We start from the raw sequence: 27,419 nt of genomic DNA, 5'->3' as shown, positions 1-27,419 counted from the left end.
TACTATATGTATTACATAAATAGTGCATAATGTTAAGTATCAACAGTGTGTAATGAAAAGATGGCTGGCTGGGCGGGGTGGCTCACGCCTGTAATCCCAACACTTTAGGAGGCCAAGGCAGGTGGATCACTTGAGGCCAGGAGTTCAAGACCAGCCTGGCCAGCACGGTGAAACCCCATTTCTACTAAAAATACAAAAATTAGCCAGGCGTGGTGATGCATGCCTAGTAATCCCAGCTACTCAGGAGGCTGAGGCATAAGAATCGCTTGAACCCGGTGAGTGGAGGGTTGCAGTGAGCTGAGATCGTGCCACTGCACTCTAGCCTGGGTGACAGAGAGAGACTCCGTCTCAACAACAAAAACAAAAAAGCCTGTTACATTAGGTGTTATCAACAAAGTTCACTTTATTTCTTGTAATGTTATCAATAGTCTCTAAGATGATTCCAAGAAGCACAAATATAGAGAATCCTACATCTCATAAGTAGAACGGATCACCTCCTGAGTTCAAGCTATGAATTTCTTAAGGTTTATATCACTTAAAACTCTGACAGGGCCAGGATTTTAAATAAAAGGAATGTCAGAAAGCCAGTCAGGCTCCAAGGTACACCTGAAACATACCTATCACACTCTTGGCAAAAGAAGCCCGCTTCAGGGTTGCCAGACCAAGGTCTCCAATCTTGACTGAGCCAGTAGGGCCGGTGATAAAGATGTTGTCACATTTAAGATCACGGTGAATGATAGGTGGAGTTCGAGTATGAAGAAACTGAAGTCCTTTAAGGATCTGACGGCACCAGCTTCTTAGGACTTTGATCTTCATCACTTTAAACCTTTTCAGATACCTAGAAAAAGCAAAGTATACCAAACAAGTTATCAATGATAGGAGTTTGTTGCTTTGAAGAATTCCATTAAATTCTAACATGACTGGAGATGGGAATATCAAATTTAGCATACTAAGATTCAGTAACATTAAAGGTTAGTAATACTTTTAGTAAGCAGGGCTACAATAGTTTAAAATAAAAATTCTATTAAGAGACACAGAAAAATAAGTCTTCCAAATGCTTTTTCATCTAAACAATGATAGTATTAGGTAACTAGTTTTTTCTTAAAGAAATGGGAGATCAAGTTGGCTATATCAGCTAAATATTTCAGAGCCAAAAATATTTAATTAGTGATTGGTAAGAGAATTATGGTAACAAAGCACCAAATATGAATTCCTTAAAATTAGGTCACCATTTAAATGATTAAGAGGTAGAGTTCTGCTTCTGTTAAATAGTGGAGTAGTTCTATCAGACACAGATGTATTTATAAACTCCAGTCAAAAATATACCAAACAACTATTACTTGAAGGCTCTGGAGAGCAATCAAAATCAGTCATAGTTGGAAGGGACAAAGGGAAAGCACTGCTTGAGTTTCCTTCTTTATAATACATTTTTACCTAAGAAAAGGCCCTGTTCTGATTCTGCAGGTCTGCTAAACCCCAGACAGAAATGGCGACTGAGTTTGGAATGACCACAGCATCAAGAACAGTGCTGTCTAACAGACCTTTCTGCAAGGATGGTCTGTCCAATAAAGCTGCCACTAGCCAAATGTGACTACTCAAATGTAGATTAACTAAAATAAAAAATTTCATTTCTCAGTTGCACTAGCCACATTTCATGTGCTCAACAGCCACATAAGGCAAATGGCTACCATTCTGGATGGTGTACGTTATACAACATTTCCATAATGGCAGAAAGTTCTACTGGACAGCACAGATCTAGAAAGGAAAGGAGGAAATCTCAGAAAGCAGGCACCAAAGGAGAGCCCTAAGGAGAGCCCTAAATTCTGTGTATTCACTCTGCCCAAATCTCTAGTTGACCTCTGAAATACACGTATGTAGGAAAGATTCCAAGCAGCCCAGGTATGCTAAAAGAACTGAACAGAGACCTCTGGTGCTGCCCACTGTAGAAAAGATACATCTGGGGATTGAGTTCCAATGCCTATTTTATCTGGAAATATTCAGGAAAAAAAGAGCACTAAAAATGTTAAATAGAGAAGACTACATTTTCCTTTCAGTATCTTTAAAATACACACACGATTAGTTAAAGGAAAATCTATAATACTGTGATATATATGATATGCTTACATATTCTACTATATAGTTATTGTTTTTCAGTTCCTGAATTTGTTTAATTTTTGTAATTTCTATGTCTTTACTGATATTCTCTATTTGTTGAGCTAAAATTTTCTATACCTTAACATCTGGCTGTCACTGTTTCCTGCATTTAGTATTCTAATTTTGTTGAATAGGTACTATAATTACTCCCATTTACTAATGACTTATCCATGTACTTGTATAAGATATGAAATTACTTATGTCACCTTGTACTTGTATAAGATATGAAATTACTTATGTCACCTTGTACTTGTATAAGATATGAAATTACTTATGTCACCTTGCACTTGTATAAGATATGAAAATTACAGCATACAGAACACGTGGTAGAGGGGTTATATGAAAACTTTATTTGTGCAAAGGTCTTGTATTTTACATGAAATTGTACCGTATTAGTCCTAAATAAATTGTGAAAAGTAACAATGTAAATGTAATCTTCAGGGCAACTACTTAAAATGAAAAACATGCAGAGATCCAGATCTAACTAAAAATCAAATAGTAGAACCAAAATAAAATTTTACTTCATTTGGGCGGGCTAATTGAAGAAAACTAATAGCAAAAGTGGGTTTTATGGTTTAAAAAATAGATCAAAACAGTCATGCTGGATGTAGGGTAAGGAAAAGGCTGCCTGGAAAGTGGCATAAGGGCATTTTCTGATATGATGGAAATGTTCTCTATCTTAAGAGTTTTGGTTACACAAATGAATGCCTTGTCAAAACTCATTCAACCGTACAATAATAATTTATTCTATCCCGATGCTGTTTGGAGGCAAAAGAAAAATAAAGTACACAAATATTGGCACTCTAATGAAATGCATACTGAAGGGTTTACGGGTGAAGCATATTGAATTATTTTATTTTACAATTTATTTTATTATGGAATGAATAAGATAGATGATGGAGGATGAATAAATGGACGTATTAATAATATGGTAAGGCAAGTGATGCAAAAAGTTAGTAACAATAGAATCTTGGTGCTGAGTGTGTGCTCACTGTATGCTTCTTTTGCCTTTTCTATATAATTTTTAGAATTTTATAATGAAATATTGGAAACTTTATTTGTCGTTAGTCCTCCTTATAAACATCCTATTTTTAAACAAAAGGGTATCCTACTATGAACTTTATATTACTTCTCTCTCTCTTTTTTTTAACTATTCCCATAGCACCTCCTTAATTACAGAAAACCTGCCTATCCTTTAAGATCTACTTAAATTATATCTATCATTTTAGTAAAGACCTTCAAGGTTATCCCAGCTAGCAGGAAGGAATAATATCTTTGTCTCAATTGCTATTCAAGTGAAAATTACACATATATTATGATTCACATTTCACTTTAAGAACCTATTCTACGAGAATTGCATACAAACATGATTATTATAGCAATGTTTATAAGGAAAGTACAAGGACAAGAAGGAATCCAATCTGCTCCATATTACAAATGGAACATTTCTAAACTCAGAGAAGCTAAGTTTGATGAGAATGAAAAGTGGTTATAAAAATATGAATATTAATTAAAATCCCCATAACCAACCACATCTTGAGAAAGAAAAGTGACAATTAGGCACCATCGGTGCAGACAGGACAAAAAAAAAAAAAAAGATGTCTCTGCCGGGTGCAGTGGCTGACGCTGGCTCACTCCCAGCACTTTTGGGAGGCTGAGGTGGATGGATCACCTAAGGTCAGGCGTTCAAGACCAGCCTGACCAATATGGCGAAACACGGTGTCTACTAAAAATATAAAAATTAGCTGGGCATGGTGGCATGTGCCTGTAGCCCCCAGCTACTCGAGAGGCTGAGGTTGGAGAATCGCTTGAACCCAGGAGGTGGAGGCTGCAGTGAGCCGAGATCATGCCACTGCACTCCACCCTGGGCAACAGAGCGAGACTGCATCTCAAAAAAAAAGACGTCTCTGATGTATCAAGCACTTCGGGGTCTTCCATTATGACTGATTTTTGCCCTACCACATTGAAGACAAAGCCCAGTTGCTGAAAAGCTCCACTCTCATAAGCAGAACTCTTAATCAGTTCTTCAGTACTAAGATATTTACTAAAAACAATCAACTCATGGTTAAATGGGGATAATTATAGTACCTATGCCAAAACTTGGCAGACTAAATGCTGAGAACAATGGCTGCTAAATGTTAAGAGTACAAAGAATATTCCATTGAAGTAGAGAATATCAACAGAGACAGAAACTTTAAAAAGGAACCAAGTAGAAATTTAGGTGCTGAAAAACACTGTGAAGATTCACTAACAGATTTCAACAGCATATGTGAACACACAGAAGAAAAAGGCAATAAACTTGAAAATAGGAAGTGAAACTGTACAGTCTGAGGAGCAGAAATGAGCAGAGTCTAAGAGATCTGTGGGACACCATCAAGTTGACCAAAATATACACAATGGGAGTCCTAGATAAATAAGACAGAAAAGAGCAGAAAGAATATTTAAGAAAATAATGGCCACAAATTTCCCAAACTTAGTAAAAGACATGAATCTACACATCCAAAAAGTTCAACAAACTCTAAGGATAAATGCAAATAGATCCACAATGAGAAACACTATATTCAAACTGTTAAAAGGCAAAGACAAAGAGAGAATCTTGAAAGCAGCAAGGGAGAAGTGACTTATGACCATGGGATCCTCAATAAGATTATGAGCTGATTTTTCAGCAAAAACCATAGAGGGCAGAAAGCAGTGGGATGGCATATTTAAAGTGCTAAAAGAAACAAAAGCAAAACCCAAAAAAAAACCTTAAGACTGCCAACCAAGAATTATATATCAGCAAAATTATACTACAGAAATGAAGAAATTAAGACATTCCCAGGTAAATAAAAGCTGGAGGAGTTTGACAGTAGTACACCTTTCCTATAAGAAATGCTAAAGAGAATCCTTAGAGGAAATAAAAGAACACTAGACAATAACTTGAAGCCATAAAACCAAATCAAATCTCTGGTAAAGTCCATCACACATCTAAATATTAAAACCAATATTAATGTATTTTTGGTTTATAATTCCTTTTATTTCCTACATGATTTAAAAGACAAACGCATGTAAAATAATGTTTATAAAACTATGCTAATGGGTACACAATGTATAAAGATAAAATTTGAGACAACGAAAACATAAAATGGGAAGGAGGAGTGAGGCTGTATAGGATCAGAGATTTGTATGCTATATTAAAGCAAAGTTGGTGTCAATTCAGGGTAGACTGTTGGAGGTTTATGATGTTAATTGTAATCCTCAAGGTAACCACTGAAAAAATATCTAAATATATACACAAAAGGAAATGAGAAAGGAATCAAAATGGTATACTACAAAAGAAAAATAAATACATTTAAAAAGGTAGTAATGAAGGAGATAAGGAGCAAAAAACAGCACAAGACTGTCTCTAGGAATGTAATATATTACGGCTGGGTGCGGGGGCTCACGCCTGTAATCCTAGCACTTTGGGAGGCTGAGGCGGGCGGACCATAAGGTCAGCAGTTTGAGACCAGCCTGACCAACATGGTGAAACCCCGTCTCTACTAAAAATACAGAAATTAGCCGGGCATGGTGGTGGGTACCTATAATCCCAGCTACTCAGGAGGCTGAGGCAGGAGAATCGCTTGAACCCGGGAGGCGGAGGTTGCAGTGAGCTGAGACTGTGCCACTGCACTCCAGCCTGGGCAACAGAGCAAGGCTCCGTCTCAAAAAATAAATAAATAAATAAAAAATAAGATACAAGACATACAGAAAACAAACAGCAAAATGGCAAATCATTCATTTTGACTAATTAAATGTAAATAAACTCTCTACCAAAAACAGAGATGGGCAGAATGGATTTTTAAAAAAGAAAGAAAAAAAGCCAACTATATACTGTCTACAAGAGGCTCATTATAGATCCAAGGACAGAAATAGGTTGAAATTCAAAGGATGAAAGAAAAATGATATTCTATGCTAATAGTAAATAAAAGAGGGTGAGGTAGCAAAACTAGTATCAGGCAAAATAAGTAAAAATACTGATGCAAGAGATAAAAAAGAGCATGATGTATTGATAAAAGGGCCAATCCATAAAAAATAACAATCATATACATCAAACAATAAAGCCACCAAAAAACGAGGCAAACATTCACAGAATTAAAGGGAGGAAATTAGTAGACACTACAGTAATAATTGAAGACTTCAGTATTCCACTTTCAATAACAGATAAAACATCTAGACAAAAGATGAATAAGAAAACAGAAGACTTGAACAATATTATAAACCACCAAAAGGTAACAGACATATATAGAACACACTGCCCAACAACAAGTGAATATATATTCTCAACTGTACATGGAACATTCCTTCAAGAAATCTCCAAAGAAAAGTCTAGGACTGGATGGCTTCACTGATGAGTTCTACCAAACATTTAAAGGAGAATTAACACAAATCCTACTCTTCCAAAAAGCAGAAGTGGAGGAAACACTTTCTAAATCATTCTGTGAGGCCAGTATTGCCCTGATACTGAAGATACCACAAGGAAACTATAGACTAACACCGTTATTAATGTAGATGTAAAAACTCTCAACAAAATATTGGCAAGCCAAACCCAACTGCATAGTAAAAGGATTATACACCATTTATCTATGAAATGCAAGGGTGATTCAACATAAGAAAATTAATCAGTATAATATATCACACTAATAGAATGAAGTGGTTTTATGATTATCTAACTTGATGCAGAAGAGCATTTGACAAAATCTAACATCTTTCCAAAAAAAAAAAAAAATACTCAAGAAACTAGGATAGGAATAGCAGAGAACTTCCTCAACATGATAAAGAACATTTATGAAAAACTCACAGCTAACATATACTTAATGGTGAAAGACCAAAAGCTTTCTCCTTAAAATCAGTAATATGACAAGGATAATCAATGCTAATCATAATTCAAGTTCTAGCCAAAACAGACAAGAAAAAGAAATAAAGGCATTTGAAAGAACTATCTATCCACATATGACTTGATCCAATATATAAAAATCCCAAAGAATGGCTAAGTGTGGTGGCACACACCTGTAATCTCAGCACTTTGGGAGCCAGAGGCAAGGGAGATCACTTGAGGCCAGGAATTTGTGACCAGCATAAGCAATATATTGAGACCCTATCTTCATGAAAAATTTAAAAATTAGCCAGGCATGGTGGTACACACCTGGAGTCCCAGCTACTCAGGAGGCTGAGGTGGGAGGATCCTTTAAGCCTAGAGTTCAAGTCTGTAAGTCTGTAGTGAGCTACGACTGCACCACTGCACTCCAGCCTCAGTGACAGAGTGAAACCCCAACTGTTTAAAAAAAAAAAAAAAAAAAAAAACCCAAAGAATGAACACACACACAGACGAGCTGATACAAGAATTCAGCAAAGTTGCAAAAGTACAAGACTGACACACAAAAATCAGTTGTATTTATATATACCAGCAATTAACAATCTGAAAAGGAAATTAAGAAAACAATTTCATTTGCAATAGCATATAAAGGATCTAGGAATAAATTTAACCAAGGATGTGAAAGACTTGTATAATGGAATTACAAAACATTGCTGAAAGAAATTAAAAAAGACATAAATAAAATGGACAGACATCCTGTGTTCATGGATTAGAAGACAATATAGTTAAAGATGGTGATACTATACAAAGTGATCTACAGATTCAACACAATCTCTGTCAAAATTCCAACAGCCTTTTCTTGTAGAAATGGAAATCTAATTCTCAAATTCACATGGAATTTCAAGAAGACCCCAAATGTCAAAAACAGTAGTGAAAAAGAAGAACAAAATTGGAGAAGTCACTTCTAATTTTCAAAATTTACAAAAATTACTAGAGTAATCAGAGCAGTGTGGTACCGGCATAAGAACAGACATGCAGGCCAATGAAATAGAATTGAGAGTCCAGAAATAAACCTATACATATGATTAAATAATTTTTGAGAAGGGTACCACGACCATTCAATGGGTAAAAGTCTCTTCAACAAATGATGCTGGGATAACTGGACATCAACATGCAAAAGAATGAAATCAGACCCTACACCTCATAGCATATACAAAAGTTAACTTAAAAATGGAACAATAACCTAAATAGAAAAGTTAAATTGATAGAACTCTTAGAAGAAAACTTAGGGATACATCTGTACGCCCTTGGTTATTTATGACAATGGACTCTTACATGATACCAAAAGCCCAGCCATCAAAAGACAAACCGGATACATTGGATTTTATCAAAATTTAAAACTTGGCACAGGCTTGAGAATCCCAATCAGAAAATCCAAGATCCAAAATGCTCCAGTCGAAAATCTGAACTTGAGCACCAACATGACACACAACAAAAATGCTCATTTGAACATTTTGGAGTTCAGATTTAGGAGGCTTAACTGGTAAGTATAATTCAAAGTTCCAATATCTGAAAAAATTCAAAGCCCAAAACACTTCTGGTCCCAAGCATTTCGGATAAGAGATACTATACTCAATCTGTACATCACAGAACATTATCAAGGAGCAAAAAAGGCAACCTATAGGAGAAAATATCTGCATATCATGGATCTGGACAAGGGCCTAATTTCTAAAATATATAAAGAACTCTTATAAATCAACAAAAAAACAAGCAATCCAATAAAAAATGAGCAAAGAACTTGAATAAACATTTCTCCAAAGATACACAAATAGCCAATAAGCATATGAAAAGATGTTCCACATTATTAATCATTAGGGAAATGCAAATCTAATCCATAATGAGGTAATCATGTCACTCCCAGTAGGATGCCTCCTCAAAAAGTTAAACAAAGATTTCCACATGACTCAGCAATTCCATTGCTAGTATACAGCCAAAAGAAATGAAAACAGGTACTCAAAAAAATACTTGTGCACAAATATTTATAGCAGCAGTACTCTTAATAGCCAAAAGGTGGATACAGCCCAAATGTTCATCAATGGATGAATAAACAAACTGTGATATTTCCATGCAACGGAATGTTATTCAGTCATAAAAGGGGATGAAGTACTGATGCGTGCAATCACAATGATCCTCGAAAACACTATGCTAAGTGAAAGACGCCAAACACAAGGATCCATAACGTACTTTGAGTCTATTTATAGGACATATCCTGATTAGATAAATCCATAGAGATGGTAAAAAGTTGGTAGTTGTCAGGAGCTGAGGGTTGAGAGAAATGGGAAATTGTTCCATGGTCATAGAGTTTGTGAGATGAAAAGCATTCTAGAAATTGCACAGAAATGTGTATGTATTAACACTACTGAGCTGTACACCTAAAATTGGTTAGGATGGTAAATTTTGTTATGTTTTTTACAATAAAAAAATCCCATCCACGAATGGCTGGTCCCAGAGATCAGGTAGTCCAACCACTTGTTTTACATACACATGGGGAACTGAGGCCCAAATGAGGTTAGCTATTTGCCCAAAATCACAGTTGGTCAGAGGCAGCGCTGGGAGCAGTCACAACTTCTACTCCAACTCTAGCGCTCTTTCTACTTAATAAACCCTCCTGTTGGCATAAGCCTCTGAAGCTCAGAAACTGAAAATTTCTTTTTAAATGTAAAAAGAAAAAGAACTTAGATAATGTGCAATTAAAGAAAAAATACGCTGCCTGGCTGGAGGAAGGGAAATGCAGAGTAACTGCTTAATAGGCACTGAGTGTTCTTTTGAGGTGATGAAAATGTTTAGTAACTTGATAGATGTGGTACTTACAAAACATTGTGAATGTACTAAGTGCCACTGAATTGTACTTTCTAAAATGGTTAATTGTATGATATTTGAATTTCATGTCTATTTAAAAAAATAAGTCTAAATTTATTTCAACTTTTAATCCAAATTTTTTTTCTTTTTCTTTTTTTGAGATGGAGTCTCACTCTCTCACCCAGGCTAGAGTGCAGTGGCACAATCTCGGCTCACTGCAACCTCCACTTCCCGGGTCAAGTGATTCTCCTGCCTCAGCCTCCTGGGTGGCTGGGATTACAGGTGCCCACCACCATGCCCAGCTAATTTTTTGTATTTTTAGTAGAGATGGGGTTTCACCATGTTGGACAGGCCGGTTTCGAACTGACCTCAGGTGATCCTGACCTCAGGTGATCCACCCGCCTTGGCCTCTCAAAGTGCTGGGATTACAGGTGTGAACTACCACGCCCGGCCTTAATCCAAATTTTCTAACTCATACATTCCCATCTTATTTTTCAGCTATGGGTGTTTTATCTGTTTCAACGTAAATATACATAAAGAACAAAGGTAGAAACTCAAAAGGCCCAAAAAGCATGCATTTTGGAATTAATTCCCATTCCTTCCCAATTTGCCTCTCCAAATGCTGCCAATGGTCCTAGTTATCCATTCTTCCAGAAATGAATATGAATGTTTTCAATCTACTTGCTTAGGAATCTGTATACATTCTCAATCAGAATTCTTAAATTCTGAAATTTTTCTTTTTCTCATTCTCTCTACTTTTTCATTTTTATTTTTGAGATGGAGTCTCACTCTGTCACCCAGGCTGGAGTGCAGAGGCACGATCTCGGCTCATTGCAACCTCCACCTCCTGGGCTCAAGTGATTCTCTGCCTCAGCCTCCAGAGCAGCTAGGACTACAGGGAAACCCCTTTTAGATAATTAAATCTAACTGGGTCTTCTCATTACTATGTCATCCTCTTTAAATATTTTCTGTCTTTTTTGTGCGTTCTGTTGCTCATTTCTTCATAGTTAATATTCCTGTCAATTCAATTTAGTCTGTTGTTTAACCGTTAGACCATTTATGTTTGAATTTTAATGTTCTTATTTCTAAAAGTTCTTCAGAAGCTTTTAAATTATGCCTGTCTTTTTTTTCTTTGGTGTCTTATTCCTTCAATTCCTTCTTTTCTCTTTAAACACTTCATATACACTTACATATATCTTTACTGACATCGTTATGTAAATAATTGTTTGTAATCACTTTCAGACTTGCCCATATCTTTAATTGTTGCAGTGCTATTTTCCAGTTGTGTCTATTCACCTTCATTGGTGTGATTTGTAATTTAATTGTGAGGTCATCTTCTTTGGAAAGTGTTTTGCCTCTGGACACTGTGACCAAGGAACTGTGAAAATGTGCCCGGGAGTTTTCTTTCCGTTCCTGATCAATTATGATGTATGTTCTTTGGTTTGGGATTCCTGTACCAAGTAGATGGTATAAATTTATGTTATAGCGCCATCTACACATGAGATGGAAGAATACCAAACAGGCTGGGCACCGTGGCTCATGCTTGTAATCCCAGCAGTTTGGGAGGTCAAGTCAGGATGAGGCCAAATCGGGATGAGCTCAGGAGTTTGAGAGCAGCCTGGGCAACAAAATAGACACTGTCTCTACTAAAAAAAAAAAAAATTGTTTTTTAATTAGACAGGTATGGTGGTGAGCAACTATAGTCCCAGGTAGTGGGGAGGCTGAGGTGGAAGGATTCCCTGAGCCCAGGAGTTTGAGGCTGCAGTGAGCTATGATTGTGCCGCTGCACCCTGTCCTGGGCAACAGAGTGAGACCCTGTCTCTAAAAAAAGAAAAAGAAAAGATTAGCTTACAGAATAATTAAGAACACTGGTAGCATTTGATGGGAATTTCTATTTTTCATGGGTCTCCCCTCTTATCCACAGTCTTCTGCACACAGGTAAAATTCCTTGCAGCTTTCACTGGCTAGGGCACTGAGGTCTCTCTTTTCATGGATAGTTCAGTTTTTTGACATAGGCTAAGTTCTAGCTCCCCTCTCTACCTAGTTCTAAGGCTTTCTGTCCTTGCATGGACATTAAAACTAGCATCAACTCCTCAACCAATATGTGGTCTAAAATCCCAGAGTATAAGTTCCTGTTTTGGCTTTGAGTTATCTCTGCTTATTATCTGGAGGTTAACCTTTCTTTCTTTAAAGCTTAGATATGTATTGGAAAAAACTTTTATTATATTCCACATTTCAGTTTGTTGGTGTGGGACAGCCATTCCACAGGGGCTTACCCCACTATGTTACCCAAAGCTTCTAAATATAGTTTTTAAAACAAGTAAACCATTGTATTTTAGAGTAATCTTAGGCATGCCAGACAAACTATTGACAACCAAGTAAGTATCCAAACCAGTGGAAAGAATCTCAAGATGTACACATAATTATTACCACATAATTCTCCTTAATTCATTCAAACACTTATCATTCAGTATCAGATACTTCCACTAGAATGTGATATTCTTGTTCATAGTGCTAGGTATATAGCGCTAGTTAGCACATTCTAGTGGAAGAAAAGAGAGTATCAAGAAGCCTGTCTAACTAGGATAAAGGTATTGCCATAAACAAGAGTGGAAGCTGGATAAAGAAATTAGAATTTGCAGGACAGAAATGATCCGTTGATGTTTCAATATGTTAACCGTAAGCATTTCAGAACATATGCAAGTGACTATATCCAGGTGCTGTAACACTGTATTCCAATGATCTAGAATTAATCAGCTCAGCAGTATTAACTTTAACAATGAATAAAGAATATATGCCACATGACAATTTTAAAATATCCAATTTCACCAAATAAAAAATTTATACAAGGTAACTTACAACAGGTTCTTCTCTGAGTAAAAACAGATCCTCTAAGACACCAGGGGTCCCCAACCACTGGGCCACAAATTGATACCAGTCCATGGCCTTTTAGGAACCTGGCCACACAGCAGGAGGTGAGTGGCAGGCGAGCAAGCAAAGCTTCATCTGTATTTACAGCCACTCCCTCATTGCTCGAATTACCACCTGAGCTCTGGCTCCTGTCGGCAGCATTAGATTCTCATGGGACCATGAACCCTCCCGTGAACTGTGCACGTGAGGGAGCTAGGTTGAGTGTTCTTTATGAGAATCTAATGCCTGATGATCTGCCCTGTCTCCCATCACCCCCAGATGGGACAGCTTAGTTGCAGGAAAACAAGCTCAGGGCTCCCACTGATTCTACATTATGGTGAGTTGTATAACTATTTCATTATATATTTTAATGTAATAATAATAGAAATAAAGTGCACAATAAATGTAATGTGCTTGAATCATTCCAAACTTCCCCAGCCCCAACCCCTGCACCAGTTCATGGAAAAACTGTCTTCCATGAAACCAATCCCTGATGCCAAAAAGGTTGGGGACTGCTGCTCTAAGAAACCTGGGATTACAAAGGCATACTCCAACTCTTACCAAAAGCACTTTACAATAAGTAACAGGAAATTTCTGCATTAAACCTATTTCCGTGAAAGGAATGAAAGAACTAGCTATTTGGGGATTAATTTCTGATGTTATGGGAAATGGAACTAAAAGTATTTTTTAAGTGATAACTGTCACAATATAATCTGCATCTGATATAAAAGTTGCAGGGATATAGCAAAGCACAATACAAATGAAAAAAATAGGTAGTTTCTCAATAAACCTTAATCTCATTTTAACCACTAGGGGACTACCTTGACATTTGATTTCTGATTCCTTAGCCACTCAATTTTTTTTTTCTTTTTTCTTTTTTTTTTTTTTTTTTTTTGAGACAGAGTCTCACTCTGTCACCTAGGCTGGAATGCAGTGGGGTGATCTCGGCTTACTGCAACCTCTGCCTCCTGAGTTCAAGCGATTCTCCTGCCTCAGCCTCCCGAGTAGCTGGGATTACAGGTGCACACCACCACGCCCGGCTAATTTTAGTAGAGACGCGGTTTCACCATGTTGGCCAGGCTGGTCTCGAACTCCTGGCCTCAGGTGATCCACCTGCCCCGGCCTCCCAAAGTGCTGGGATTACAGGTGTGAGCCACCACGCTAGGCCATAACTTCTCATTTCAATACTTACCAAGAAATAATTATCAAATCACTTTATATACCAGAGGACTTTGTGGGCAAGGAAATATGCTAATACAGTAACAGTTGGAAGGATTGTTCCCTTATTAGTAGGCTGGACAACAAAAGTAAAACTGGTAGACCTGAAATTTAAAAAATCAAATTCTCTCATACTTCTTGGTCAGCTTTTGTAATATTGATGAACTTACGTTTTAAGTGTTCCAGATGTCATAAGTTCAGTCACCAAAACAATGCACTTCTTTCCTTTTACTGTGGATTCCCAGGAATCATAAAATCTAACAATATTGGGATGCTGAAGACCTTTTAACATTTCAGCTTCTTCTTTAAATCTCTGCCTCTCAGACTTTGTTAATTTTCGATCCTAAAATCAAAAACCAAAACAGAATGTGGTTTAAAATGATAAAACACCAAATCAGACAGTTAATCTTAGATACTTAAACATTACTAAATCATGATCGATGGTGTTTAAAAAATGCAAATGCTTAAGTTATAAATGATAGATTTGGATTATATAAATTCATGCTTGAGATCATTTTAGTATTTTTACTGTTAATGTGTAACTCAGATATAGTCTCATTTTTGTAAGGCGCAGTTAACTTTCCATATCCAACATAAGTCATCAATTGCTAGACATGCAATTTAATGTCAGGAAATGAACATAGGCTTTGGAGGCAGAAAGACCTAAATATAAATTCCAGTTCTATCTTTGCCTTGATTAAAATCAATCTATCTTTAACCAAAACATTGTTTTTATTTTTGTTTGTTTAAAACACAGAAACTCACTCTGTGACCAAGGCTGGAATGCAGCGGTGCTATCATAGCCCACTGCAGCCTCAAATCCTGGGCTCAAGGGATCCTCCCACCTCAGCCTCCAGCGTAGCTAGGACTACAGGCATGTGCCACCTTGCCCGGCTAATTTTTTAATTTTTTGTAGAGATGAGGTCTTGCTATGATGCACTGGCTGGTCTTGAACTTCTGGTGATCCTCCTACTTTGGCACCCAAAGCCTGGGATTACAGGTGTGAGCCACTGCATGAAGCCTATTTTTTTTTTTTCTTTTAAGCAATAACTTAAACACTCAAGTATTTGTCTTCAAGTCAGGAAAATTCTCAGTTATTATCTCTCTAAACACTGTCTCCTCTCATTCTCTTTTTCTCCCCTTTCAACTCTTCTTTCCTTTTTAAACAATTTTTAAATGTGTGTGAGTATGTGTATAACTTTATCCTTAATATCCTTTAATTTCTCTCTCATTTTCCATTTCCTTCTGTATGCTACTTTCTGGGCAATGTTTTCTGATCTACCTTCTTGTTCATTAATTTTTCTCTTCAGTTATTACATCAAGTATTAATTGAACCTTAAGGTTCTCACTTTGTCACCAAAAGTACCCAATGAGGAATGTAATAAAAGGAAACCAAGTTACTACTCCTGTTTCTACTCTGCCCAATAGCATCAAAACCAATGGATACTATGTACATGCCTCTTACATAACACTTAATCACAGGCAACATTATATTGACTCTTATCCCCCATCAAATAAGCCCTCAGAGGCTTTATTTTGTCATGAAAAGGCAGTGACAAAATACCTTTTTGTGTTCTATCTTTAGCACCTGACAACCTAGCATAGTGACTTGTTCAACAGCCATTTGTTGAATGAATTCCATAAATGTCTTTTCCCCTCAATACCCCTTTAAAAGTGCGTGTGTGTCCTTAATAAGCAGTTAGCATTTCCCCAAGGATAAAAAATTCCTGTGACTTAAAAGAAAAATGAGAATTGAAATTGGGCCTCTGAGTCTCAGTTAAGTCCAATACAACCCATACAGAATGATCAACTTGCAAAGGTCACAGCTTTTGATTTTTAAAAATGGTTTGTAAAAGCTTATTGTAAAAAAGCTGCCAACTACTTATTTATAGCAAAGCATAGAGGGAAAAAAACAGGGGGGACTTCCTTGCCATCAAAAATCCATATTTAATTTTCCTTGAGAATACACTGAATGGCAATCTAAAAATTCCATAGAAATATTTAGATTATTTTATCTCTAATTTGCCCAGAAGACATCTATACTATAAATACAGGCTACTTTATATATCTAAGTGTTTTTATCCTTTCTGAAAAGTATTATTTATTTTAAGGGATCTGAGAACCCCTGCTTAATGTTTGAAGTTAGAAATACAGTTGCATGACAACAGATTATCATCAACAAAGCAGGAAATGGGGGAAACCTAAACAAATAATTTGGGGCTTCTTTCAATAATTTGTCTACTTGTTCCATCTATAACTAAATCTTGTTTTTTTTTAATCTAGGAACATTTCATAAAATATCTTAGAGAAGTACATTATTTTAGCACTCAAAAGACTTTAAGACAATAATAAAGTAGATCAAAACTAACGTAAGACACAGATCAGAAGGAACACCTGGGGTTTTAAAAATAATTTTTGCCAAGTATTTGCTATTTACTAGTTGGCTGCTTTACTTCATTTAATTCTCAGAAAAATGTTGTGAGATGAACTGACTCACAAAATTTTATTATCTCCCTCAAATTCACATGAAAAACAGAACTAAGAGACAAATGAAGATTTGGTTCAAAGCTCATGTTTCATTGACAACAAACAAACCCTAAATATTTTGCAAAACTTCTAAAATAATTTTCTTCTCAGAAGATCCATGTTTGTTATTATATAATAATTATTGAAAAGAAATAGGAACTTTATACTAAATTACAGCTGAAGGTAAAATAAGAGGAACCATATATTGTTTAAATATTACCAACTGTCAATCAAATTATCATGAATACAATGATAAAATTTTAAAAGACCGTATCAAAAAGTAGCATTAAAACGTCAAGTGAGACTTAGAATGGATTAGCCACTGTTGCTTTTTAGAACCTTCTCTTCACCATTATGGAGCTAGATATTCCTGGGGCCTTAATATATTATACTATCCCAATTGCAGCATTCATTACCTTCAATATAAACTAAAGCTGATACAGCTAACCCATTCTATTCATTTCGTTCATTTCTTTCCATCTACATTAAGTTGTTCTGACAGGATAAGTGAGCAAAACCAAGGATCAGTGTCACATGACCTCTTCATAACATGCACAGTTCCAGGCTACTGGGGGTGGGGTGGGGGTCAGGCAACAACTAAAACAATTGTTCATCTCAGTACTACCCAAATTACAGTGCTCAGTAGATTATCCACTGATGTAATTTCTTCTGGAGTGAGAAGCAAAATGCTAATGTTTAGTACAATGACCTCATAACCATTTGCACATCTTCCGTCCCTTGCTTTTAAGAAGCTATTTCATTTTAAACATCCTCTGACAGACATCTCTCTTTACCCTCATATTTTAGTATTTTTAAAGTAGCAATCCCATCCTTTGCTACTGTTCACTTTATTCGCCCAGAAGCAAACCTTCCAAACCAATTGTGCTAATGAAGCAGTGAGACTGGTTTTCATTCATTAAACTTGAAATTTTTACTTCACAGCTAATAACTGTATCCCCAAAATTATCTGGTCCTCAAGTCTTATTAACATTTAAATTTCTCTAGTATTATATATGTGCAATATTCAAAATTTTACTGCTAAATTAAGACCACATATGATAAGTCTACATATCAAAATATGGGTGGAGAAAAGTGTCTGGAATTCTTGATTAAAATATTTTAGGTCAATATTGGAATACTCCCTCCTTATCATTTTCTGCACCACACTGACTTAGCAGACATGGGCATCTATTTCATCTTTTTTTTTGAGACGGAGTCTTGCTCTGTCACACAGGCTGGAGTGCAGTGACGCAATCTCGGCTCACTGCAACCTCCGCCTCCCGGGTTCAGGCAATTCTGCCTCAGCCTCCTGAATAGCTGGGATTACAGGCGTGTGCCACCACACCTGGTTAATTTTTGTATTTTTAGTAGAGATGGGGTTTCACCATGTTGGTCAGGCTGGTCTGGGACTCCTGACTTTGTGATCTGCCCACCTCAGCCACCCAAAGTGCTGGGATGACAGATGTGAGCCACCGTGCCCGGCCTCTATTTCATCCTTTAAAGTGATACTAATTGTTGTTGGGTATTAGGATAAAGAAATAAAAACTTGTCTTCAGGCAGAGGGTACAGCAGTTTGTAACACTGCTTTCCAGGGCAGCATGGGTTTCAGTTACAGTTTACAGAGAAAAAAATTTTTTAAAGAATTATTCTGTATGTTAAAAGAAATTAAGCATATAAATAATTATTTAAGTCTGGCAACTCTCATAGGCCTATATGGTATAACAGCAATTCAAAGATGACAGAAGTATTAACTGTAGGTAACTAACTCTTCTTAAAAACTTCAGAATTAGAGATTGAAGGCCTGGGAAAGGTTGGAAAAACTACTACTAGAAACAAAATAATAATTCTCATGCAAAAATTCTTAACTGTTAAAGATAGCAAAAAGACTAACATGGCTTTCAAGGTGTTTTGAAGTATAATATAAAAATTACACCTGCATTTTATGTGGCCAAATCTACAGATTAAATTCCTGCTGCAGATTTCTTTATGACCTCCCAGTCTGGTACTCTTAGAGATGAAACTTGGGGTCTATCCCATAAAGAAGAGAGTCTATGTGAGCCCAACTTTCCTCAATAGGTGAAAAGATATGATAATTATGGGGGGGAGGGGCAGGTAAACATGGCATCACATCCCCTGCTTCTCCATGGAGACTTTTACCTATCATTCCGAAATAGTACCAGTTTCAGAAAGACCAAAAAAAAAAAAAAAATTTTTTTTTTTTTTTTCAAAAGAACAGGAAAAAAAAATCTGGTTACCTGGTTGTTCTAACTCCTCTATCAGTCCCTTCTTCCCAATATGGCTCACCTTTATACACTTTACTTATTTACAAAAAGTTTCTGTTTCAAAGAAGCAAGAAGAAAAGTCTACTTATAAGAGAGATAGGAGGCCAGGTGCAGTGGCTCATGCCTGTAATCCCAGCACTTTGGGAGGCCAAGGTGGGCAGATCACCTGAGGTCAGGAGTTCAAGACCAGACTGGCCAAGATGGTGAAACCCCATTTCTACTAAAAATACAAAAATTAGCTGGGTGTGGTGGCAGGCGCCTGTAATCCGAGGTACTCGGGAGGCTGAGGCCAGAGAATCGCTTGAACCTGGGAAGCAGAGATTGCAGTGAGTCAATATCTCGCCATTGCACTCCAGCCTAGGCAACAAGAGCGGAATTCCTTCTCAAAAAAAAAAAAAAAAAAAAGAGAGATACAGTTTTCTCAAGCCAGATGTATACGAATGCATAGGTTCTGTTCATTAGGTACCCTTCACTTAATCCCCAAATGTGGGCCAAGAGTATGTAAAAGTTAGGGTCTAAGAGGTTCTCTCTGCCCCTCTTTGGAGGGCACAAAAGCCACATGGGATTCCAAAATACCTGGGACTTGGCATATACAGGAAGCTTTATGTTAATGCTAAAAGTAGCAGATACATATAATAGCTGAACCACAAAAAGAAAAAAACACATTTAGTTCTATTAGAAAATGGCTTAGAACATGTGGGAAAAGGCAATAAATAAAAATACATTAATAAATAAAACAGAAAATGGCAAACTAGGGCTGGGCATGGCGGCTCACACCTATAATCACACCTATAATCCTATAATGGCGGCTCACACCTATAATACTTTGGGAGGCTGGGGCAGAAGAACTGCTTGAGGCCAGGAGCTTGAGACCAGCCTACAACATAGCAAAACCCCGTCTCCAAAAGAAAAAAGGAAAAAAAAGGCAAACTACTTTCACTAAGTGACTTACAGTATCTATTGCATAGCAAAACTTAGAACAATACCTCGTCATTCACATGAATTTTTAAAGTTTTTTTATTAAAGTAGATTAAATTGATTTGAATGTGAAAGCAGCTAACAGGGTTAAACTCAAACTACTTGAGGTGAGGTCTTGCAGGAGATCTTCCTGAAGAAAGCAAGAAGGCTGAGAAGGGGAGAAAAAGGAAAGATAAATGTGAATGAGAATAAAAATAGAAAAATTATTGCTCCCTACTGGAAGGAAATCTTACACTTCAGAGACAAATGTTACTCTGCAGCAAATGCGGAAGAAACAGTTCCCAAAGTTTTTTGAATAGGGTAATGAGGGTTTGCCAAAGGGGAAACCAACAAAACAGAACTGAAAAGCTCAAATGGAGTTATTAGCACTGAAACTGAGTGGGTCATCCTGTAAGAATCTGCCACCACAGGAAAGCAAAAGTGGTTGTGCACATCACAAAGACAAGCATCTCAAAGAATTGTTTCATTTTGTTCAGGAAAGAAATCAAGAAAAAAAATAAGCCCAGTACATAAAAACAAAGAGTTAGGTTTTCAGTGTGCCTGATGTGGCTTTCACTTAAAGAAATAAAAGCAAAAGAGGGAGGACTCATTAATTTCAGGAAAAAAAAAAAAAAATAAGAGACAGGGTCTCACTCTGTTGCCCAGGCTGGTCTAGAATTCCTGGCCTCAAGTGATTCTCTGCCTTGGCCTCCCAAAGTGCTGGGATTACAGGCGTTAACCACCACACCCAGCTCTTGTTAACTTTAAATACCGTGTACTACCTTCCCCCCACCCCCCCCACCCCCCTGCCACAAGGGTCTTCTCCTTATCAACTCAACCTTAACCTTTCTGCCCCTCTTTTCCATACTTACTTGGGGAATAAGGAATAACTATTTCAAATTTACAGGGAGATCTAGCCCAGAAGCCCAGCGAGAAGATTTGAAGAGTCAGGAAAAACAAAACCTGAAAGCAGAATTTCTACAACAAATGCAACCTGCAACTGAGTTTTATATTGAGAATATACGATATTGAGAATGTACATAAGAATATACAATATCTTCATGCCTGGCAAGGTCTGACTTAAGTGTAATGTTTTACTAATTCTGGAATTCAAATTAGATTTCCAAATATCTACGGGACATTTTATGAGCAAAGACTCAATATATGTCCAAGCCTATAAAGTCTCTCCACAAATCACTCATTCCCTATTTCCCTTTGTCTTCCCAGGCAATCTCTATAATTCCATGATTCCTCATATCTCATTTCCATGGTCGCAAACTAATAAAAGCCACAACTACGTCATATCAAAATAAACATTGCCTGATGACTCTCTTTATTTTTCAACCTACTCTTTAGATAAAGATATTCCCCCAGACACTATTTTTATGACACCAAGCTCCTTGCTCAAAAATAGTAAATGCATAATTAACCAATTTTGCTTAAGTATAAGAATCTTCAGCAGGGGCACTTGTTAAGAAAGGATTCTAGGACCCTGGCCCCCAGTCTCCAAGGAAGGGATTTCTTATGACCAGCAAGTTTGGAAAATACTCCATTACATCAAATCCAAATTCCAAAGTCACTTGGATTCAGCTTATTTCTCAATACTTTCCAAAAACAACCCACTACAGATAAGGACTCTTGTTATTCTCACATGCCACGCTTATTTCTTCTTTTGCACTCCTATTTCTAAAGTAACTGCCATGAGTTTTAGTTTCCTTGCTTGTAAAATGAAAACACCATCTTTCCTGAATAGCTAAGAATTATTTTGAGGATTCAACATATTGTAAGTGTGCTTTGAAAACTGAAAATAATTACACAAATTAAGAACATTATTTTTATGGCAGCTACCCCATTCACATTGATTTATTCTCCCATATGTATTCCTGAATATGTTTCACAGACTGAAATAGGCTGTTGAAGAAGTCATCAGGAGAAGTTCGCATTTTCTTAATTTTGGACTATCGATATTATCAGAGGTGGCAAAAAGAATTTTTTTTTCCTTCTTTAAATTTCAGAAAAAAGAATTTTGGGTTCTAACTTAAGACAATTAATTAAAAATAAATATATGTATATTGTGGCTCATGTAGGTGACCACAAGACTTCATTATGCAGTTTGCTTTTCAAATAATATTAGCAACCAAATGATAACCTAAATGACAGTTTATAAGTTTGATACATTAATCATTAATTTTGTTAATTAATTTTGACTATAGGTAGTTTGGCACGTCCTAATGTCAGCAAACCTCTGTAACTATATACTCTGAATTCTTTTACCAGTTGAAGTTTCTGCAGTTATAATTTGTAACTGAAATAGATACTCTCACATAAGAGTAAGTTATTTATAAAGGAAGACAGCCACAATTTGGTTTACACTGTCAAAAACATTAATTTTAGTAGGTTTTAATTAGCACTTAAATTAAAAATTGGTTTTGCTGTTATAGCTGTGTAAGATCGTAAGTCACAAGGAGCGTATATGTATTTTTTCCATTTACACATACAATGTTTTAACAATTTAAGTCACATTAAAGAACTGTCCTTTTTTCCTTTAAAACATGTCTAGCAGTAAGACACCACTTCACACCAATCAGGATGGCTATTACCCGCCCCCCCCAAAAAATAGGGCCGGTGGGGAAGCAAAAAAGTGTTGGCAAGGATGTGGACAAAGTGAAATCCTCATGCACTGCTGTGATTGTAAAATGGTATAGACAGTGTGGAAAAGAGCATCATAGTTCCTCAAAAAGTTGAACACAGAATTACCATACAATTCAGCAACTTCTCTTCTAAGTATACGCCCCGAGAAACTGAAAGCAGGCACTCCAACAGATACATGAACACCAATGTTAACAGCAGCATTTTTTACAATAGTCAAAGGGTACAATGACCCAAGAGTCCATCAACAAATGAACAGAAAACAAAATATATACATATAAAGGAATATTATTTAATATTAAAAAGGAATGAAATTTTGACACGTGGTACAACTCAAATGAACCTTGAGAACATTATGCTAGGTAAAATAAGCCAGACACAAAAGGATAAATAATGTCTGAGTCTACTTATATGAGGTACATCTAGAATATGCAAATTCATAGAGACAGAAAGTAGAAAAAAGGTTACCAGGGACCAGGGAAAGGGGACAATGAGGACTCAGTTTTTAAGAGCTAAGAGTTTCGGTTTGGGGCTGGGCACGGTGGCTCACACCTGTAATCCCAACACTTTGGGAGGCCAAGGCAGGTGGATCACCTGAGGTAAGGAGTTTGAGACCAGCATGGTCAACATGGTGAAACCCCGCCTCTACTAAAAATACAAAAATTAGCTGGGCATGGCAGCGGGAGCCTGTAATCCCAGCTACTCGGGAGGGTGAGGCAGGAGAATCGCTTGAACCTGGGACGCACAGGTTGCAGTGAGCCGAGATCGCGCCATTGCACTCCAGCTGGGGCAACAGAGCAAGACTCTGTCTCCAAAAAAAAAAAAAAAAAAAAAAATTCGGTTTGGGATGCTGAAAAGGTTCTAGATATGGATGACAGTAATTGCACAACATTTTGAATTTGAATGTGCCTAATGCCACAAAATTGTATACTTCTAAGTTACTTGTAAATGGTTACAATGGTAAATTTATGTTATGTATATTTCACTACCAAAAAGGCTGAACATTACTTGATTTTGACAAACCTTGCCCTTGGCACTTAAGACAATAAAATGAAATGTAAAATTCAGGACAGGGGAGGCAGGGAGATGTTACTAGGGAGAAGTACACGGAGAGCTTCGGAGATACAGATACTGTTCTGCTTCTTATACTTGGTAAGGACTTGATGTACATGAGAAAAAGTGTCTATTGGTCATCTTAGGTCTTTAAATAAGAGAAAAGATTAAAATTTTACATTTTCTCATTTGCAAAGCAAGTAAATAATTCAATACTAACCTCTTGATAAGTGTAACTAGAAAATAGAGTTGTCTGCATTAATATTGTTGTTATAATTTAATCCAATTGTCATTCCACTCAATGGATTGGTTTTAGCACATTACTTTTAAAAAGTCACTGTACACATTAGAAAAATTTACATAAATGTTTTCAAGCATACAGAAATGTGGAATATATATATGTCCCTCTGATATTTGTCACTTCTTAATGTTTTGCCATATTTTTTTATTATTTTTATTTTTTGAGATGGAGTCTCACTCTGTCACGCAGGCTGGAGTGCAGTGGCACAATCTTGGCTCACTGCAACATCTGCTTCCTGGGTTCAAGTGATTCTCCTGCCTCAGTCTTCTGAGTAGCTGGGAGTAGACAGGGTTTCACTATGTTGGCCAGGCTGGTCTCGAACTCCTGACCTCAGGTGATCCACCCGCCTCGGCCTCCCAAAGCACTGGGATTACAGGCGTGAGCCACGCGCCCAGCCTTAGATTATTTTCTATGAAATAATACCACTATTCTTCTCTCCACATCCCCAGAGCCACTATCTGGAATATGGTATTTATCACACTATTGTATATTTTTATAGTTTTACAACATATTACTTATTCATGAATGGTATACTATACTGTTTTGCACTTTGATTTTTATATAAATGTTATTTCTGTACTTATATTGCTCAATCCTGCTATTTTGTTTCTGATCTTTAAAAATGAACTAATTTTGTACCCCAACAGAGAAGGCCATCCTTAGAGTATAACTAAATAAACACATATCCTTGTCAAATCAGCAGCATTTACTGTGGATTTTCAAAGTAACCATTATTTATCTAACTACGGTTTACAATACATAAAACTAACCTTTGAATTAGAATACTTTTAGAAGCTGCTTATCAATCCAGGGAAAAAAGAATACACACATTAATTTTTTCAATTTTATTCTTTTTCTTTTTTTGTGTGATGTCCCTGAGTCATAAGAATATGCACATATTTTTTGGCTAAATCTTGTTCATCATGTTCAAAATATGAATACTATGGAAAATGGTTCTTATTTATTGAACATATCCATCTAACTTTATGAAACTAGTTCTGACTACATTTATTTGTGGCCTCAGGCTGGCTGCAGAGTCTGACAAAAAGAAAATCAGTTGCTGCTTCAAAAATATCTATCTCATTTACTGCCCATCTTCACACTGTAGTTTCAGTTTACGTATAATCATAACATTTTCATTTAGAAACAAATATAATTCCCCAGTCTTAACCTTTAAACTCTGTGACAAGAGATCAGTTCCAACCCCCTACACTTCCAAACTTTGTTATTCAAAGAAGAAACTGAAAATTAAGTAAAGGGTGTTTTTTTTTAATTGCCCTTTTTTACTTCTAGAGGGAAAAAAAGATTCAAACGAAATCAGATTTGTTTAGTATCAAGGCTTCAACAATAAGTCAAAGTCATTTCCATATCAATCATAATAGAACTTCTATATTGAACAAGGATAGATCCTCCAAACCTACTGTTTACGACCCCACTGTCTGACACACAAGTGGAAGTCAAACTCCCTTCTCATATTTACAACTGTGATATGTGTAAAAAGCAGTACTATTGCCAGTTTCTAGCAAGCTTTTATCTAGAGGAAATGTTTCTCAAGTTTCTGCCATTTGTCTACTACTTTCACAATGTTTTGCCAAAACTAATAACCAGCTATAATATTTACTTGATATTTTTAACATCATAAAACAGGTACTTACTACCTATTTTAGCATCCTCGTAACTAATTAGTATTGCTGTTAGTTATTAAGAGAAATTTGGGGGCTTTAAAACGTTCATTCACGTACAACCTAAAATATCTACTATTTCTAGAAGTATATGTACCATATTTTGGATAATAATGCCCAATTATACTACATGTACATTATCAGTTTCCCATTTCCACAGCCCTCTTCCCCATCACCCTAATTTTACTAATATGCTTATATGTAGAAAAACTGTGAGGGGAAGTTGATGACTGCTCAATCTTCTGGTTAGCAGGGGCTCCAGGTCTGACTTCTGAACAAACAATGGGGACAGACAAAGATTTTTCCTCCTGGTGGTCATCATTTCAAAAAACAAAGTAAATACACATTGTACAAATTGAAATTTACATAGTATTTCTCTGATTCAATCTGCCTCATCATTAGTACCACTTACTCCCAGAGTTCTGTCTTTATATCTGTCAATTTTCATTTGTAGTAATGATTGGAGCTTTCATTCATTCCTGATTTTATGATTATTTTAGTGGGAAAATAGGAATGGTTTGCTGGGCACAATGGCTGACGCCTATAATCCCAGCACTTTGGGAGGCCAAGGCAGGAGGATCACTTGAGGCCAGGAGTTCGAGACCAGCCTGGGCAACAGAGCAAGACCTTGTCTCTTAAAAAAAAAAAAAAAAAAAAGGTCAGGCATGGTGGCACATGGCTGTAGCCCAGCTACTGGGTAGGCTGAGGTGGGAGGACCCCTTAAGCCCAGGAGGTTGAGGCTGCAATGAGTGTGATCATGCCACTGCACACACACACACACAAATAAAAAAAGGTTATATTGGGAGTTGCTAGTGAGATACTATCCTGAACCAAATATATACATACACCTCTGCCTCCTCAGTTTTCAACGCTGCTAAGCAAACAACCAAAGAGTGATACACGTGACACCAAAGAACAGCTTGTCCCTCCATATTGAAAGGTGATTCAGCATCCATTAATATCGTTCAAGAAGTCTGCAGGGGCTTACAATTCAGAATGACAGTATAAACAGCTTACTTTACTGTTACCTACTTTCCCTCCAGATTCCATTAACATAACTCAAAAAAGTTACAGAAATAAAATATTAAATGCAAACAATAAAGAGGATGAGAGAGGAGGAGCCATCAGCTGATACAAATGACAAAATTCTGGCCCAAGAAGTAACAGCCTAAAATATAGTTGGAGGGTACCTGAGAAAGGAACCAATACCTTTCCTCCAAAAAACAATGAGAGATCCAGTAAAGCAGAAATGAGACATGAGATTTTTAAAAACGAAGAATCTGTAGGACAGACTAATCAATGCCTCTTACCTTCTGTGCGCACAGCAAAATGATCACCCAATGCTTACCCTTGGGTAGGCAGGAAATTAAGGTTCTACTCTAAAGATATCAAAACAACTGGTAGGGCCATTAGAGTGCAAATTAACATCCCAGAACAAAACCAGTTACCATCTGTTATTTTGGGGGTTCCCTGACCATTCACCTGAAAATGAAGTCTGACCATTAACAAGTAATGAGGCTTACTATGAGCTCTAAATACAAACTCTAGATACAGAGTTTGCCTCATGGTAAGCCTCATTCTTAAATAACAGCAGGCCCACAGATCATCACACTTGAGAACTCACAAAGATAGAACACTCTTCCCATCAAAAAGGGGAAATTGCCTCAGAGAAACAAAAAATTCAGGAAATAGAATATACTTTTTAAAATGGTAAATTTTAAGTTATATATTTTACCAAAATAAAAAATAATTATAGCAGGCAATTAAAATAAAAATTATTGACACCCATACAGCAAAAAAACCTGAATGCTAGAGGAAAGCTATATGATCTTTTTATTTTCTATATATAATGTATTACAAACTCACTGCTAAATAAAAAGGTGATCAAAGAAGATGAAGCCAAAAAATGAAGGAAAAGCAAAAGTAGGATGTGTCTGGTACTTAATAAATGTTTTTTCTGGATTTTGTGATTTTTTGATATGACTTCTTTTAAC

At 36.6% G+C, this 27,419-nt stretch overlaps 1 protein-coding gene across 36 annotated transcripts in view; it reads right to left on the bottom strand.

The window, feature by feature from the left end:
* The window catches only part of WNK1 (WNK lysine deficient protein kinase 1), a 158,869-nt gene that overhangs the window by 83,280 nt on the left and 48,170 nt on the right, over positions 1 to 27,419 (bottom strand). For all 36 annotated transcript variants that reach the window (XM_054442626.2, XM_054442628.2, XM_054442631.2 and 33 more), the window contains exons 2-3: positions 14,146 to 14,318; positions 618 to 838 (exon numbers count right to left, since the gene is read on the bottom strand). In XM_054442626.2, coding sequence (XP_054298601.1) covers positions 618 to 838; positions 14,146 to 14,318 — 394 coding nt within the window. The remainder of the gene's footprint in view (positions 1 to 617; positions 839 to 14,145; positions 14,319 to 27,419) is intronic.

The sequence above is a fragment of the Pongo pygmaeus genome, chromosome 10, assembly GCF_028885625.2.
Source record: "Pongo pygmaeus isolate AG05252 chromosome 10, NHGRI_mPonPyg2-v2.0_pri, whole genome shotgun sequence".
NCBI classification, from domain to species: Eukaryota; Metazoa; Chordata; class Mammalia; order Primates; family Hominidae; genus Pongo; species Pongo pygmaeus.
Note: the sequence above shows the minus strand (reverse complement) of the source record. Positions and strands in the feature narration are given on the sequence as shown.